The 17,419-nt window shown below is 52.5% G+C and overlaps 5 protein-coding genes across 5 annotated transcripts; 2 read left to right on the top strand and 3 right to left on the bottom strand.

The window, feature by feature from the left end:
* Nucleotides 1-850: 850 nt before the first annotated feature.
* thiA (thiamine thiazole synthase) lies at nt 851-1,906 on the bottom strand (the record flags this gene model as incomplete). Its single annotated transcript, XM_053100317.1, has 2 exons — nt 851-1,509; nt 1,570-1,906. The coding sequence occupies 2 exons, from the start codon at nt 1,904-1,906 to the stop codon at nt 851-853; spliced, it is 996 nt and encodes a 331-aa protein (XP_052961115.1).
* A 1,109-nt stretch (nt 1,907-3,015) lies between these two features.
* Nucleotides 3,016-4,769, bottom strand: KD926_003971 (retrograde regulation protein 2; the record flags this gene model as incomplete). The annotated part of the gene is made up of 2 exons (XM_053100206.1): nt 3,016-4,639; nt 4,714-4,769. The coding sequence occupies 2 exons, from the start codon at nt 4,767-4,769 to the stop codon at nt 3,016-3,018; spliced, it is 1,680 nt and encodes a 559-aa protein (XP_052961114.1).
* Nucleotides 4,770-5,901: 1,132 nt separating this feature from the next.
* Nucleotides 5,902-10,443, top strand: KD926_003970 (DUF3433 domain-containing protein; the record flags this gene model as incomplete). Its single annotated transcript, XM_053100097.1, has 3 exons — nt 5,902-8,407; nt 8,461-9,526; nt 9,600-10,443. The coding sequence occupies 3 exons, from the start codon at nt 5,902-5,904 to the stop codon at nt 10,441-10,443; spliced, it is 4,416 nt and encodes a 1,471-aa protein (XP_052961113.1).
* Nucleotides 10,444-10,628: 185 nt separating this feature from the next.
* On the bottom strand, nt 10,629-13,994 carry KD926_003969 (putative MFS transporter; the record flags this gene model as incomplete). The annotated part of the gene is made up of 12 exons (XM_053099986.1): nt 10,629-10,668; nt 10,718-11,015; nt 11,088-11,415; nt 11,473-11,944; nt 12,018-12,182; nt 12,243-12,276; nt 12,337-12,648; nt 12,750-13,105; nt 13,154-13,298; nt 13,682-13,734; nt 13,790-13,863; nt 13,920-13,994. The coding sequence occupies 12 exons, from the start codon at nt 13,992-13,994 to the stop codon at nt 10,629-10,631; spliced, it is 2,352 nt and encodes a 783-aa protein (XP_052961112.1).
* An 825-nt stretch (nt 13,995-14,819) lies between these two features.
* On the top strand, nt 14,820-17,003 carry KD926_003968 (uncharacterized protein; the record flags this gene model as incomplete). Its single annotated transcript, XM_053099875.1, has 3 exons — nt 14,820-14,855; nt 14,929-15,192; nt 15,273-17,003. 3 exons carry the CDS (start codon nt 14,820-14,822, stop codon nt 17,001-17,003), a joined length of 2,031 nt encoding a protein of 676 aa, XP_052961111.1.
* Between the last annotated feature and the right edge of the window lie 416 nt (nt 17,004-17,419).

The raw sequence follows: 17,419 nt of genomic DNA, 5'->3' as shown, positions 1-17,419 counted from the left end.
AACACCGAATGCCGATGCCGATACCGACGACCGTTTTTTCATGTATATCAGTTCTCAGTTTTAAAAAACCACTACAGCTACAACTACAACTACTACTACTCAGCAACCTTTTGTTCGGATTCTGTTGTTCATTCTTATTATCGAGGTGTATTTTGATTGGATAGGACTTGATTTGGATGTTACGTACATACGTGCACTGATCTCACATATTTCCTCATTTTCTTTGGCTCTTTTTTTCATATTTATAGACTTTTTTTCTCGGCCATTTTGATTACTTTGATGTATTTATCTGCGTGTTTTTTTGTCTTCTATGTCAAGATACATAAGACAAGATTCTGTGATTAGTGATTACGCATGGGCATGATATAAATAGTCCTGGAAACCTGAACAAAAATTTAATTCACATTTATCTCGCTTCATTGGGTTTGGTTTCAGAGTAGAGTCAATATCAATAATAACATACCGTTGTAGGCGAGGAGGGTGTCGGTGAGGTACGGAGTACCGCGGTTGGGGTTTGGATCTGCGATCGGTAAGGGAACAGGCACCAGGGACGTAGGTACAGATTAGATCTGTAGGCAGCAGAGACAGGTTGAGTGCGGTATGTGTGAGAGTGGTCGCTCTCCTTGCTTCTGGTTATCTCGAGAGCCGGTCTTATGCTACTGCGTTACATATTACGATCATAAGTTAAGACGAACGAATATTCAACGAATCTTCATATGGTTCATTCATCAATTTCCCTTATTTCATTTCATAGCTTGTCATAAAAGAAAGACCAGACTGAGGGAGATTTCCCAACATAACAGAAACGATTCCTTCCCCGAGCGTACTAGTACCAGTCAGTGCACCGAATTTACTCGGCACACTCGCGCTGGCGCACATCAAACACCTTCAGACACTCCTCGGCGGCCTTGACGCCGCTGAGCACCATCGCCCCGAAGGTCGGGCCCATGCGGTTGAAGCCGTCAATCTCGGACAGCTCCATACCGCCGATGATGAGACCCTTGGCGACCTCGCGGGTGTTCTTGACGATGGCGTCCTCGGCGGAGTTCATGTCCAGACCGCGCATGCCGCCCAGCTTATCGACAGTGGACATGGACACCAGACGCTTGGCGCAGAAGGCACCGAAGGGGCCGTCGTGGCCCGTGGTGCTGATGATGATAGGCGCGTTGATGGTGTTGGGGTCCATGCAGGAGTGGTCGTCGTGGTGCAGCGTCACCAGCGTCCAGTTCGTGACCACTCCGGCAATGCGGATTTCCTTGGGGTTGCCGTTGGTGGAGGGACGGGTCACGAGGTCTTCGACGCTGGTGGCGTTAAAGAGCTTGACGTTGGGGAAGGAGAGGACCTTGGACAGCAAGGTCGAGGTGAAGAGCGAGGCGTGCTTGACCACAACGTAGTTGGGGTTGGCAGGGTCCTCCTCGTAGGGCACGCCCAGCTCGTTCAGGAACACCTCGGCGGGGCGACGCATCACCATCGCGGAGAACAGCTGGCCACCGAGCCAGGCACCACCGCCTATAGGCAACTCGTCAGCATCATGAGCTCATGATAATCTGGGGTTCTCTTGTCACGAACCAGGAGAGACGGAGGCTTCGATGATAGCAATCTTCAGGTCGGGACGGGCGTTGGCCAGCACATAGGCAGTACTCAGACCGCAGGATCCAGCGCCGACGATGACCACGTCACTTTCAGCATACTTGTCCAGGTCCTGGAAGTAGCGTCGAGTCATGGCGCGAGAGACCTGGCTCTCGCGGATCGGAGCGAACTGGAACTGATCCCACTTGCTGCCGAAATGGTCCAGCAGCTTGGTCTGAGCAGTGCCAGTGGCAGACAACGTCTCGGGCACCACGACCTTACCCTTAAGGCCGGTAGGGGCCACGGTGGGTTCGTACGTAGCAGCGGGAGGAGACATTGTGAGTCAAGCTGTTCCTTGTTAGCCATTCCATGAATCGGGGGAAACAGAAAACAAGGGAAGGCATGATCCTTTCGCTGGTATTGTCCAGATCAAGTTATGACCGTATAATCTCAGAACGAACCCAAACCATTGACCACCAACCGTGTGATGCTGGTCCGGACGAAGATCTCGAAAGAACCCCGTTCAGAACGATCACAGGTTGGCGGGTCAATGGATGGGAACGAACACCGGCCCACGCCCAGAATTTACCTGAGATACCTTGATCAGAAATTACAGCCAAAGGCTAATTCCATGACTTCCGTCGTTGTTTTCATTCGAAGGGCCCCTTGAAGGAGGGCCCACGCAAAGGTGTATATTACATTGCGGGTTGGTTGGGCTGTGCCTGAATAACGGTCAGCCTATTCCATCTGGGGAAGGACATAATTCTGGGGAGGAGAACTTGGTCGATGACAAAGAACACTACAGATGAGCGAGCAATTCTGTCGATGAGAGCGTGATGGAAGAAGAGAAGGGAAGAAGAAGATGGCGGGGTAAGAAGAGGAGGGGGCATTTATAGAGATTAGAGACGGTCACGGGTGGACCCCGCGGCCGCTTAATTGACTTTCGCGGCTTCGCCGGTGACTCGATTCCTCTTCTCGCCGGACCACTCTCGTCCTAAGGGACTAGTGTCTTGTCAATCATGTCCCTTGCAACGGAATACACCACCTGGCTCCAATCCCAACAGATCCATTTGTACACCCGATGTGTCATGGTGAGCTCATCCTCCGGGCCTCTAATCCATATGGCCTCCAGGCCGCCCAATGACGTCGACGGTGGAGTATACAACGAAGCACCCCTCAGTCTATCCTCTCAACAAATCAAATTGGCATTGCTCTAGCTCAACCCTACGGAGTAACACGTATTTGCACAATGTGTCATACCCTATGTGTCATCCAAGAGCAATATTCTGCCATTGGACGAACACCATGGCTAGCTACGCCAGAAGCTCGGATTTGCGAGCAGAGCGTGTGCTCTGGACTGAGAACCACGATACCTTGGATTAAGTACTTATAAGGTCATAACGGCGGACTGCGTCCATAAAAACAGTGACATATGATAAATATGGGCTAGGAAACCTGAACTTCCACTTTCACACCGTATCCCTTGATATGATTCTTCTTCTTCCCGACCTTTTCAATCTTCTTCGCTCTCTCGGGCAGGACTTCGTTCTTCAGAGGACCTTTCACGTTGCATTTCACTCGCAGACGCAACAGATCCCGTTTCTCTTTCTTCTTAGTAATGGTGTCCCACTCTGTTTCCAACTGAATCTTTCCAGTGGATGTCGGTACACGACCCGCGGGGTAGACGTCTCCAATGAGAGTAGCTACTTGCCCTAAATACCGACACCACCATGCCTCCTTCTTCGAGATGCATTCAGTTAGCTGGCGTCGGTAGAACTCATCAATGGGTGCCAAGTCTCCTGTCCAGCGCTCACAGAGAGCCAGCGCAATCAGTGCTCGTTCAGCGTGCGAAATCGTATTCACCGAGGCTAGGAGACCCGCCGAGGTACTGTGCAGTGCAGCGGCTGGACGCGATTCCCGCGGCACTCGGGAATGGAAAAAGAGTAGATTCGCGAGAGCCATTATAACACTGTCGGAGAAGGAGTCAGGGGATCGTAGAGAGTTTAACGAGGATGCAGAAGTCGGCAGTGCTGAGGACAGGAGCTGTCTGATCGCGTCTGCTGAGGGAGGTGCATACGGCCGGGTTGCAACCACGACGGGGTCTTGTGCGCAAACTTCCTTGGGCAGCCTGTCGAACAGAAATCCCTCGCGCACACCTCCCTGGCAGAACTGGATGTGCGTGATATGCGGCAATGCATCCATGATCACGTTGACCAGGAAAGCCACCGCCGGGATTTGGGACGCTCGGCGCTTGGACACGCCGAAGATCTTGTCGGAGTCTGAAACTACACCCAGGACGGAGGCCGTATCGTGGAAGGATTCCCTGCTAGCCCGGAACCCATTGATTATGGGCAGGGGATACGGGTTGATTTGGGACTTCGCCATGAGAACGTAGCCCCAGCCGCGAAACCCCCCGCCACAGAGGTAAAGATTTGATGGTCCGTTGGGACCCTCGGTGAATCGAGGTACCTCAAGGTTCTTGTAGGCCTCCTGAAAGTTTTCGATCATTTCTTCCCTCAGAGCTTTTTCTGCCTTTTTGCCCTCTTTCTTAGCCTGCTCTAAGCGCTTCGTCAATGCTGCCGCGCCGTAGGGAAAACTGAAGGACCCCTTGGGACTGGTCGAGACGATTCCATCCTTCTCAGCCACCCACGTAATTTGCGTGCTACCGCCGCCTAGATCCATCGCGAGACCCGCGACGGAGTTTGAGCTGCTGGCGATTCCCAAGGCCCCGATCCTGCCCTCGTCCTCTTTCGACAGAAGGCGGACCTCCCACCCGGTGCGCTCCTTGATCAGGGCTCTGAATTGCTGCGTGTTCGGTGCCGTTCGGGTTGCCTCTGTCGCTAAAACATGGATGTTGTCTGCCAACACGCCAAAGTCCTCGCAGGTTGCTTGGAACTGAACCAGTTGATCCACAACTTGAATCATCGTGTCTTGAGGGATGGGACCCTGCACGTTTGAGTTGGAGAATTGCGCATCGTACAGTGAGATAGCTGCACGGTCCTGGAACACCGTCGGCATGACCCGAGCGGTTTCAGGTGATAAGTCGGTGATGGAGAATCGGATCCCATTGCTATGCTCTTGTCAGTGTTAGGCATGATTGAGGATGGCGGGGTGAATTTAGACTGTGCCTCAGACTATACAGACCTTCCCATGTCCACAATCCCGTAGAGATTGGGGTGGGTGCTTGAATCGACAGCCATAATACCTGAGAGAGCTAAGGGTGTTTCTTGACCAGGATACTCCAAGATAGCTCGGAATGTGAAGGAATGAATGTTGTAGGGTTACGTGTGTTGCTCGCGATGAAGTCATTTAGCAGACAATACACTGCGGTACCGTGTATCAGTCATTTTGAGGACATTTCCCCCTCAAAACTGGCCGAACTGTAGTACCAGTATGTAATGTACCGTAAACCTCCTTAATCTTTCTATCGTCTTTCTCTGCTTCTTCATCTTCTTCTTCTCTTCTTCTGTCTTGAGGGCCAAGCAGCTCCCCATTCAGTCCTATCCTCATTGTGTGGATAGAGGAGAAATCCCCATCGCTTACCCTCCCGGCCGAATCCATGTACAAAAGCAAATATGATCAACGCCGATCCTCATGGACAAGTCGCCCGCCTTCAGCGCTAAACAACAAATTCCACCCGCCTTTCAGACTTCAGCCCCCAAATTGCTAAGCCACGAGAGTCCCCAGGACCAGTCAACACGGCAGTTAACCGCTCAATGTGGGCCCATCTGGTTTTTGATAGACAGATGAAACGGAAGTGAGCCCGTCTCAGTCATCCGGTTTTGATGATAAGAGGCTTCATTTTGAGGCCTGATCCTGAAGGAGCCTGCCGTCTTGTCTATCAATATGAAGAATCCATTGCTACCCGGGAGTGACGCACAAGGATAGCTATACCTACGGTGTACTCAGCACTCCGTACGCACCGCCGAGACACTAAACTGCCATCAACGGTCCTCCGGGCACAGCCGCCCATCGATTTACCCACCCCTGCGTCGGACATCCCTCGGGCTTGGTCTGTAACGTGAAAATGGGCGAATCACGGGCCTCATGGAGCCGACATTATCCAATGCGATGGATGAGCAACCCTCAAAGGCCGACTCCACAGCGAGCCTTGCTATGCAGGGAGCAGGCCCGCAGGGTTTGTATGGTGTCGTGATGATCACTGCCCCCAAGCCTATGCACGTCCCTTTTAGTAGCGACACTGCTTCGGGTAGGAATGGACGAACAGCCTTGCACATTATCTTTAAAAATCATGAATGGGTCATCTAGCACTTTTCACTCTTCCAAAGCTTTACACATGTCCCTTAACGTCAACCGCCAGAAAGGTTCAACATGGTAGTACCGTCGGAACCAAGTGCATACTTCAACTACCGGTCATTAGACTCTCGCAGAACTGATTTTTCAACGGCTTCGCTGTCGGACGTCTCCTCGCTTCATTCCTCGACATCGGAGAGAAACCATGACACCGTGAACAGAGCGCGTAGCCCCTCTCCTGAATACCATTACGTCGATCATGATCGCCAAATAAGAGACGACTTGCAACCTGATAGGACACCCAGAAATACAGGCCCTCATTCTGCGCGCCCATCAGATTCGGATCCGTATCTTCTTGGTCCTTCGACAGAGCGAAGCCGCGGCTACGCAACCTGGCTTCCTCGTACATTTGGACATCTTTATTTGGGTGCGCTGAGTATCCTCGCTTTGGCGTTGTGTCTGGTCATAGCCCTCTTGCTCTGGCGATCTGAAACGAATTACGGGTTGGGGAACGATCATGGCTCCTCCGCTGTTCTTTTCGGTTGGAGATTCAGTCCCACTCTAGTGGCCGTGATTTACATACAATTCACTGCTATGCTATTTGACGATGTAAAGCGTACAGAGCCGTACGCTCGCCTGGCACGACCAGACGGAGCAGCGGCATCTTCAAGTATTCTCCAATCTCCGGGAGTTTGGTGGAATGCCCTCCACGATGGTCTTTCCAAAAAGAAGAATGGAGGTCATTCTCGAAGCTGGATCCTCACAAGCGCCGCGCTAGTTAACATTTTGGGGTTTCTTGTCATCTCGCCTCTGTCATCAGCATTGCTAACCTCCGAAGATGTGGCCGTTCCTCACAGCAGAGAGTTTGCTCGCCTGACACCGCATTTTAACTCGCCTCTGCCCCTTGATACGGATCGCACCACTCGCTTTCGAACAATTAGTCATGTCCTCCAGAATGTGACAACGTCCCCGTGGGTTACTGATAGCTACACTATGCTTCCTGTGTGGCCGGCTGATTGGCCAACTGCGCCTATTGGCTCGTTGTCGTCGACCTCTTCTCAGTCATGGCAGGTTGAGACAACGATGTTTAGAAGTAACCTTACCTGCGACAAGATGACCTTGGAACATACTTCTGGTTATGACAACAAAGCTAATATCACTCTTCTCTGGTCTTCCCCTGTTGGGTGCACCTATCGACTTCATGTTGAAGGAAATAACATGTTCGGCACCGGTGGTGGTAGCTGGTCTAACGCATCGGCATTCATATACACCAATTATCTGCCCTACGTTGACCCTGGTTCGGATTCGTACCAGGTCAATAACACGGGAGACTGTCGGGGGCGTGAGATCCTGGTTTTGAGCGAGTCATGGGCCAAAAAGCCACAGGCGGCCTACAGTGCCCATCTCTGCGCCACGAAGTACTACATGGCCAACGTGACGGCCTCGGTCGATCTATCAAGCAACGAGCCCTCCATCTCTTTTGATGAAAGCGAGTATGATCGAAAGAAGACTATTATTCCCGAAAAGCTGCTGAACACCACGCAATTGCAACAGCTTGCCCTTAACCCTTACTGGGCGAGCTACATGATTTCAATGCTCTACCAGAATGACATGCCGATTTTGGGTGGGCCTGCGATTCTTCTTGGGGCTAGCTACGGTTTCAACATGACAGACATACTACATGACCCGAACATGACCCAGCGTGCGGGGGAGGTCAAACAACGCTTTTTCGGCGAAGCACTGCAGGCATCGGTGACTCATCAGGGTGCATCTGAAGAGGTCCCCATCAATGGCCAAATCACTGCCTTCGAGAAACGGGTAGTGGTTGTCAAGGGTCCTGCTGTTGCGTTGGCTGTTCTGCTTTTCCTCTCTTTCTGTCTCTTGCTTGTTGTTTGGCGGTGCTCTCGACTACGACAAAGACCTTTGAACTTGAAGAGTGATCCTGCCACCACGGCCGAGGTGGCGAGTTTAGTGACACATGACAGTAAAATCAGATCGTCTTTCAGTGGCCTCAGTGTGACCCCGGCGAAGGAAATGCAGAAGCTCTTGCAAGGACGTCATTACCACACTGAGCCTCAGGCCCTCTCCGAAATACGTCGCGATCCTTTGCAATCTGATAACACATCTCCCGAAGTGTCAAAGTCTGATCCCGCTCGACCATCCACCTGGATCCCTGGGGTGCTTCGTCTCGCTACGCTTTTAGGTCTGGTCATATCGCTCGCCGCAGTCATCGTCGGCATCGCTGTGTTGTACCACTTTGCCGAGGGTTCTCAGCTGTACCAGAAATTCTTCGTCTATCAAGCCAACATCTCGATCTTCAATAAGAACATCCCTACGGTGGCGCCCTTTTCCATCATTCCAACCCTGATAGCTGTTGGGATTGGCCTATGGTGGAGTGCTATCGACGACAACTTTCGCCGCCTCCAGCCATTCCTTGCTATGTCAAATGGCCGGCCCAAATTTTCGCAGGGCATCAGTTTGTCATACCAGTCGTCTTATTGGGTCTGGGCAGCCGTCAAAGCCGCCAGAAATCGACACTGGCTATTATTATTGGTCACGCTGGGAGCAACCTTGACACCAATCTGTAGGAATCATTTATCCTTTGCGTTTCTTTATCTATACTAATTAGTCCCCTAGTTACCACAGCCATGTCAGCACTTTTCGAACGAGAATCTGGCAATATCGCGCAGACACTCGACCTTCAGCGTGGGTTGGAAATCCGCCGGATTCCGTTTCTCTTTGAAACGCGGCAATCGGAAATCAACCATGAGCCTGATGAGTACGCAGCGAGGATTGTGGGTGATCTCTTCCAAAACCTCTCGACGCACTGGATGTACACTGCTTCAAACCAACTTATTTTGAACGGCTCCCAGCCGGCCTGGAGCAAAGATGGCTGGAGCTTTGTCCCCTTGGATCTGAGCAACGCCACCACTTCCCTGTCGAGCGTGGGTAAAAATGCGTCTGCTTCGGCTCTTGGACGCAATTTGAACCAACATAGCGCAACGCACGCATCTCCATTCAATGTCTCTTTTGTTACACCTGCCATCCGGGGCCGTATTGAATGCAGCAGTGACGGAGCCGAGGGTCTTCGCAATCTCTCTTCCTGGATGTCTCTATGGAACCCTGGTCCAAACGATACTGTTGTCCCAGAAGTCACCTCGGGATTTGAACTGGGTGCATCATATGGAAACCGAGACTTTCCAAGCATGATCTTTCCGCCCGAGCCAGGACGCAACTGGACTAACTGCGAGCGATGTACTTCCATATACGTCAATCCTTCTCAGATAATATGCTGTGGTAATTCAACCAGCAGTCCCCCCAATTCAACTGTTGCGGTTGGTTACTGGTCTCCAAACCTTAGTCCATATACATGGACACCACGAACCTGGGAGCATAATTTCACAGCCAAGTGGTTTACTGGTACTGCTACGTCAGTCACCTTGACCAAGGATATCTCCGATCCTATGCAGCGTCTTGTATTCAGCCAGCCACCCAACACTGTCGTCATGAATTGCATGCCGCTAGTTGAAAGCGCCAACGCGAGGGTCACGGTTAATCCTAGTACTGGTGATATCCAGGCGTTCAATATTCTTGATAAACCAGAGACTCTGGATGATGCTTTTTCGGATAATTTCTTGATTCATAATGGAACGCACAGAGATCCAGAAGATCTAGGGTACTTGGTCTTCAACACCACCATAAGGTAAGACGTTGCTCATCCTCATGCCACATGCGGACAATACTATATAACAGTCGCTAACAATTTTCGCCCTCAGTTATGGTCGTCTCTTCATGTCGTCTATGCTCACAGCCGCCAGCACTCTGAACCTCGCAGGCAACCGCGTCATAGGCTTCACAACCGAGAACACAGACGACAACACTTACACAATCCGCGACGAAACCAACGGCCTCAACATGGATTTCATGACGTACGCTATGTACTCCCTCGCAGGCAAAGACCCCTCCGCCCTCATCGACCCAGATACCTTCACCAAGTACGCCTCCCAAACGTTCTCGACCTTCTTCCAGCACTTCGCAAGCAACAACATCTCGCTCGAAACCGGCAGCTGGGCCTACCAGCCCATCAACGCCAGCTTACCCCACGACCTCGCTCCAGCCGTCGACGACATCTTCACGCGCAATCCAAACCCCGCGACGACTCAAGATGTGATTCACCCGATCTCGCACACCAACCGCACCGTAAGCGCACGCGCAACCCGCCGCGTTGAACTCATGCGCATGAACGACGTCGCTGTATGGCTGAGCATCGGCATCCTCGGCTGGCTAATCCTCACCACAGCCGTGGTGGCGCTCCTCCAACGGCGATTCCTGGGCCGCATGATGCGCAACGTCGAATGCATGGGCGACGTCCTGGTTATGATTGCCGGCAGCGACAACTTGATCCGAGTGGTGCGGGAAATCCAAGCGGGTCGGGTATCGGCGGCGGATACCGGGAATCTGCGAACGAGATTGGGGTGGTTCCTGGATCAGAACGGTGAAGTGAGATGGGGCATTGAATTGGAGAGGCAGGTTCTCGATGGCCCAGAAGTTGAATGGGTGGATGGTCCCCAAGAAGACAGGGAAAAGACGGGGAGTCAGATCACAGCCAGACCGAAGTAGCCATGTACTGTACTTTCTGGTTGCACTTAACGAATATATCGAACGTCATGATCTTTTCCTTTTAATCCGATGATCTGCTTCCTATACTTCCGGTTTCATCTATTGTAGACTCCTAAAAGAGCATTTAAAAAAGAAAAAATCAAAAAGAAATGGTCATATACTGCGTTAATAACTACCTAGCCTAATCAACCTACCCAGCCCGATCGATAATCATCACAACCACAACTACATCCAGATGCAGTTAGAACTCGACAACCAGTCCTATAACGCATACCGAAACGCAGCGCCGTAGTTCTCCCGCGCCACCGTCTCCGTCTTCGCGTCTCCCTCCGTCTCTCCTACCCGTCCATGCTTCTCGTCCAAGCGACGATTCTCCCACGCCAGCAGCGTCCGCAGGGAGAGCGCCAGGATCGTCGTGAAGAACATGAACGCGGCGCAGATCGATTGGCCCTTGATGTATCGCGGGCCGTCGGTTTCGGGGTAGACATTTGTCCCCAGGAAGGGACCGCATTGGCCGATGATGTTGAGAATGACGATACCCATTCCGCGACGGGTGTCGGAGCCTTGGTTGTCTGGTGGTAGTATTTGTGTTAGCGTTTTTCGAGATCTTGGAAATGGACAGGGGTAGAGTAGAGTAGACGTACTCAAGGTCCACGGGAGAATGTTTCCAATGCACGGGAAAACTCCCGCCGCGGCGAGGAACACGCCCAGATAACGGACACCGACGGCGGTGCAGGTGGCAAGAAGCACGTAGCCGACGGCGCCGACGATGGATAGGAACGCGATCATGAGGCCACGCTGCTGGAATCGGTCGGCCATATAGGTGGTTGCGATCGTCAAGAGGAAGGAAAGAAAGTAGGGCGGAGCCGTAAGGCCCTGCGCGTTGATCGAGGTGAATCCCATGTCTTTCAGGATGGTAGGCAGGAAGACGGGGAGCGAAGAGAAGCTGACGTTGCAGCTGAAGTACATCAACTGTGTTTCCCTCTTATTAGATTCCATCCATGGGGGTGATTTGAAGGGTGAACGTACGGCAACAAGCCAGGCTTTCACGTCCAACAGAGTCCGGCCTATATCCTTCAAGTCGATCCCAGTGACGCGCTCTCCTTCACCGCTGCGCTGGATCGACCTGGCCCGGGCGACTTCCTTCTCCTCCTCAGTCAGGAATCGGGCGGTCGAGGGATGATCGGGGAGGAAGAACCAGGCCAGAACGGCAGCCAGACAGGAGGGAATCCCCTCGACGAGGAACAAAAGTCGCCAGCTGGCGAGCTTGGGATGGCCGGACGTGATTCCGTAGGCCAGCGCACCGGCGAAAGTATTGGCTAAAGGAGCGGAGGAGACGAATAGACCGCAACGAAGACCCAATTCATGTCGACGGTAGAAGAACGAGAGTAGAAAGGGTGTACCGGGACCGAATCCGGCTTCTCCCATACCAAGGAGGAACCGCAGAGCCATCATGCCCTGCCAGTTCCGGGTGGCGGCTTGACATGTGGCAACTATACCCCTGGAGTCTATTGTTAGACGAAGCTTGAGTTAAGGGCGTTGCGGAACGGTAACTCTATCCACCGTAAACCTACCATGTCAGCACGGTGATCGCAGCCCATCTATGAGGCGGGATTATTTTCCACATTAGTGCGAAAAACTCAAACACCGTGTACGAGATGTAGAAGATCGTGAGTAGCCATGTGTATTGATCGCTGCTCAGGTGAAGATCATCCTCCATTCCAGCAATCTTCGCATTCCTAGATTCATTAAACGTCAGTGCCCAGAGCCTCAACCGGCGGAATCCAGGAACCACGAACCCAATATTGCTCCGATCCAACGTGGAAAGAAGATCTGTCGATATTGGCGTTAGTTGGGCGCGCAACGATCATGGTATAAGCGTTTCCGGCTTACACAGGAACCCCAACAGCGTCGGAACCCTCCAATCGAGCTTCCGTAGCAGTCGTTTCTCTACAGCGGGATCGATGTCGATCGCCGGCGCAGGCATGGGCGGCAACGCGGTTTGGACGTCGTCATCGTGGGTCGGCAATTGCTTTTCCGGGTCTCTGACGACCGGGGCTTCTCTGATATCGTCGTCCGGCGCATTGCTACCGGCATGGGGGTTGAGGGATGCGTCCTTTTTGCCAAAGAACCCCATGTCGAGCGGTGGAGAAAGCGTGGGACTCGAGAAGAACGAGCTGAAAATCCTTGACCCGCGGCGACGAGCTCGGGTCTTATAATGCCTGCGCCAGCCATCGGGGGGTTTTGCGGACGGATGACTTGATGTGGCCCATTATTGGATCTATTGGGGGATCGACAAAGTTAACCAGAATAGCGTGTTCCACTTGTGACGCCATGTATGGGACAGGCGAGGTTGTCCGCGCCTTTCGCATGGATTCGATCGGGGATGAATCGGAGAGATTGGTTCGAGACAGAGGGGGTATGCAGCTCGACAGGGGAAAATGCAGGAGCAGAAGCATGGGAGTCAAAGACTGTAAGACAGGCGAGAAGACCGAGAGCAGATGAAACAAAAATGGCGGCGAAAGTCTTGGCGAAGGCTTGAAATGCGAAAGGCGGGGAGAGAACACTGGAGATTAATTGATCGATTGGACGATTAATTAATTTCTCCATGGGTTCTTCGCGATGGACCTCATGCCATTGGATGTTCATTTCCCAGCAATTCCTAGCCCAGGACGTCATCCTCGTCATGTCTCCAATGCGCGAAGCTCACCTCGCCCAGTCGGTCTCACTCCTCCGTCGCAGGGGCGCCTCGCCTTTGATCGTGGCGCTCAATGAGAATCGGAAGAAAGGGAGGGTTGAATCCTTGAGGGTAACAGTGGCACCGTGGGTCACTTCGGTCTTGGAGTCACGAGAAACTAAACATCATAGGTGCCGAATTAGAATGAAGACAAGCTTCTAACGAACTACTCCGATACCCTCGTTGTAAATCACTAATCCCAATGTCTTGAGCATCAAAGAATCCGACCTGATACCATGCATGAAGACGATAGGTTTTGTATTGTTGTGTTATACATATTTAATGGCTTAAGTCAGGAACCCCGAGATAACCGTATCCAGCGATCTGTAGCATACACCTCCCTCAACCCTGGCAGTAAACACTCCCGATAGGCACCGGGTCAGTCGATGAGTGGTCTCCCGGTCCGAGAAGCGTTTGGCGACCGTTGCATACCGTGCCACTATCGCAGAGGTAAATAGTGAGTTTGATTTCTTTTCAACGGGCCTAGATAGGAACACTTACACGAAAAAACGACAGAAGGTGGTCGTAGCGACAGTGTAAACCTCCCTGATTTCCTGGTGTTAGTCTCCGCTTAACATCACCCGGGATTTTAACATAGCTAGTACTCACTCCTCGTCAATCAGATGGCACTCATCAAATGGTACCTGGATCGGCTTGCTCCCCTCTGCTGTTTCCAAGCCAATCTGTTTCCCATCAAGCATCAGCGCAATTGAACGGATATTAAGAAAGCCATACGTACAGTTGTGGTCTTCGCAACACTATTCGCCGCGAATAGCGCCAATGCGAGGAATGAGATTTGCTTGAGAGCGTACATCTTGATTTTGAATCGATGTGTGACGTGACTTTAATGTAGACAAGATATGAATCTAAAATCGGGGTTGACAGGCTTTAAATGGCCATCCCTTGATAGAATGAACAGCTGTTGTTTGCGCCGTATGGGGGTGCTGCTTGAAATAGTATCCCTTGGTTCGCGGCATCGCCCTGCATTCCTGCCCCGGAAGCAGTAACTAGACTCTTCCTGCAGAATTCTGGTACTTTTTGCCCACGGGGTTATATTCCCTGTAGTTCCATCCAAGTCTTGTAGAGGGTTGATCCAGCTCGATTTATCTCTGTATGGTTCTGCAAATTGTTGCGTAGAAGTAGTAGGAAGGACGTGCTGGCAACTATATATTTCATCTTCCTGGCTGAAATCGGTCATTTGCAGGTAATATATTTTGGTATTATAGCATGCGAGAGCCCCATTTATCAAGAGCCTTGATATCATTGAGGCCACTCATCTTCTCTACTGCTTTAGGTGAGGGACAAGTCAAGCCTGGGAAAGTAAAAGAAGAAGAGGAGGAAGAAAGGAAGGACATATATGGACCAAAATGGTTTAGCGCGCACCGGGAAGGGAAGATGTGGTAACCTGACTCTTCAGGTGTCAAATTTGCATGTCAGGCGCTTCTCGCCCGCCGCAGCAGCGCAGGGAGCCTCAAATTTCCGCGTCGCGTTTCCATCTCTAGCTCGGCCCATTCGCATCGTATCGCCGCTTTCACGATCTCGCATGCATTGCTGCCCTCTGACCATTTAATATTCCCCGTGCTCTTTTGATCACTTCCATACTCGGTTACTTTCGAAACCGTGACGGTGTCGCTTCACAATGGACGACCCAGCGAGCCGTCTCCCCGGGCAGCTGGTAGGCCCCATTTCCCCAGATTTCCATTTGCACGGTCATGGCTAGATCGCTGACTCGAAATTGACCTGGACAGCTGCCGCATATGCATCTGTTGTCGCGGCATCGCTACCCCTTAATGCATATGATGCCCACCGAGACCGTCGTCGAATACCTTCTGTCCGCCCAAAAGATCGTCCGCGAGGCGCAACCGATGTATTGGTCATTCTTGGATGGCCCTCAGGATGGGACCGTCATGCTCACCTGGCAACCTCTGAACCACTTGGGGACCAACTTTGCTAGTGATGGCTATGTCTGGGCGGACGTCGAACAAGCTTTCACCTTTGAAGCTCGCGGCTATGTACGTGAACCGCCCCTCCACCCGTATTCATCGCGACTAGGGCATGGAATCCGTGAGATTAACATAGAACCGCGTATCAGGTGTTAGAGATGTTGCTACACCGAAGTGGCTACCATCCCCCGAACGAGCCGCTTGCCATTCACTGCCGCCGACGTTATCGATTGTTACCATCAAAAGTCCCGAACCCTAACATGCCTCCGCCAGACCCGTCCTTGTGGATCGTTCACTACTCGAGAGCTCCTCAATCCGACCACATCCCCGCAAACCGGATCCCTGTTCATCCCCAGACTCAGTCCATGCTGGCACAGCGTCGCTTCCTGCAGAGTCAGGGACAGCTGGCTCGCAAGGACTTCATGTTGCACGACCGGAACAACTGGCCGACGATCAATTTCCCTCAACAGATGGCCCCGCAGAACTTTGCGCAAGTGCCTGGACCGTATCCGAACGCAATGGTCGGACGTCAGCCCTATTATCCGCCGCCTGTCCAAGGTGTGCCCGCCCCCGCGGGTGCGGCGCCGGCAAAGGCCCCCCGTGGACATCGCGCACCCTCTGCCGCAATGAACGCTGCCACTGCCGACTTTGCGCTCGAGGACGAAGACGTTTCCGCCGGTGACATGATGGATCTCTTGACCCCTCGCGAAGTGAGTAAGATGCGATACCAACAACATCACGAGTGGATGGAAGAAATATTTGCTTCTCCATACGCGATTAGCCAGATCACCCCGGTCTCTCTGGGCTTAGGTCGCAAAGGCGAGCTGGAATCCTTAACGGCGGGCTTCTTCGATGCACCGGATTCTAAAGATGCCGATGATGCCGCCGCCACCAAAATGGAACCGGCAAAGGCTGAAGAGTTCGCCGATCGCGTCGCCAAGAGAGTGGCGGACATGACCGCTGAGATTGAGAAGCTGAAGAAGCGTCATGCTCGCAGAATGGAAAAATTCAACCGCACTTCCCTTCTCAAAGATGCCGAGATTCGACTCCGGGACTCAGCGACCGACCCTGCAGATACCGGCACGGAGGTCTGGAGACTGGAAGGTCGCATGGCGGTCCCCGACGAAGAGAACGACGATCAGATTCCTGCGCCTTCCGATCCCAAGGCGACGCACAAAGTGGACGACGTGATCAAGGAAGTCGAGACTGCGTGGCATAAGCACATCGCGTTGGAGCCCAAGGTCTCGTGCGTGCAAAAGGGTGGATTGTTGGAGAAGATCGAGCCGGAACCGAAACCGGAACAGCCATCGCAGGGAGATATCGACATGGACCAGGGCGATGCACTTCTCAATCAATTCAGCGCCACTTCGGGACAGGCTCAAGGCATTGCTGCGCCCCCACACGATGCCTCGACCGGCGCGCTTGGGGGCGCCGGCGCGGGTTCTGCAGCGCCGCCTCAGCAGCCCTCGAATATTGCGCAGCAATCTGCTCCGGGTCTGGACATTGAAATGGACATGGGCGATGGCCAACCTGCCAGTACCGCAGCGGGCGAAACCGGCGACTGGGTGATGGTCGACGGCGACAAGAAACATCAGACGACAGAGAAAGGAAATATCGGCGAAACTTCCCTCTCCGGCATCGACACGCCTGGGAGCGGATTGCAGGGTCTGACTCCGGGCAACACGGCGGGAGACAGTGCCTTGGACGGCGCCAATTTTGATTTCACCAACATGGATAGCGCGGGCGATGCGTTGGCGGCGTACACGGAGCAGAACGACGATCTAGACCTGCCGGATCTGGAGAACTCGGCCTTTGGCGATGCATTCCATGCATCGGACAACGAGAATACCCATCACCACGACGCCGACGATTTGGCATGAGCTGGCAAGGCGTGCGTTTGCGGGATTTCCTATCTCTTGGAGTGAGTGGTCTACGGTGTTGTCGGTCTTACGAATACTTTCTGGCGCTGGTTTTGTATTCCTGTAAAATTAAGAGTGCAGACATTTTTTTTTATAATTTTCTTTTGATATCAATTTTGGTTTCATTCCTGGGAATGGTTGTGAACACCGTTTCTTGGCAGTGAATCTGGTTGAGGAGGCCGATCATCTGCACTCCCGGGCCAACAACCCGACTCAAAAAGTACAAACCCTTCAGTATTGTCTGTTCACGTCTCACTCATCTTTCTCGGAGCCCTTCTGACTGAGATTCCGAGTACAAAGATTCCGATGGAGGAAAGGGGAGACTGTCCGAGTCACCGGGCAGCATCATCCCGCCGGTCAAGTGACTTGCTGGGACT

Source organism: Aspergillus affinis (assembly GCF_023601865.1).
Source record: "Aspergillus affinis strain CMG 70 chromosome Unknown NODE_1_length_919884_cov_86_970707, whole genome shotgun sequence".
NCBI classification, from domain to species: Eukaryota; Fungi; Ascomycota; class Eurotiomycetes; order Eurotiales; family Aspergillaceae; genus Aspergillus; species Aspergillus affinis.
This window is presented reverse-complemented; position numbering and strand designations above follow the sequence as displayed.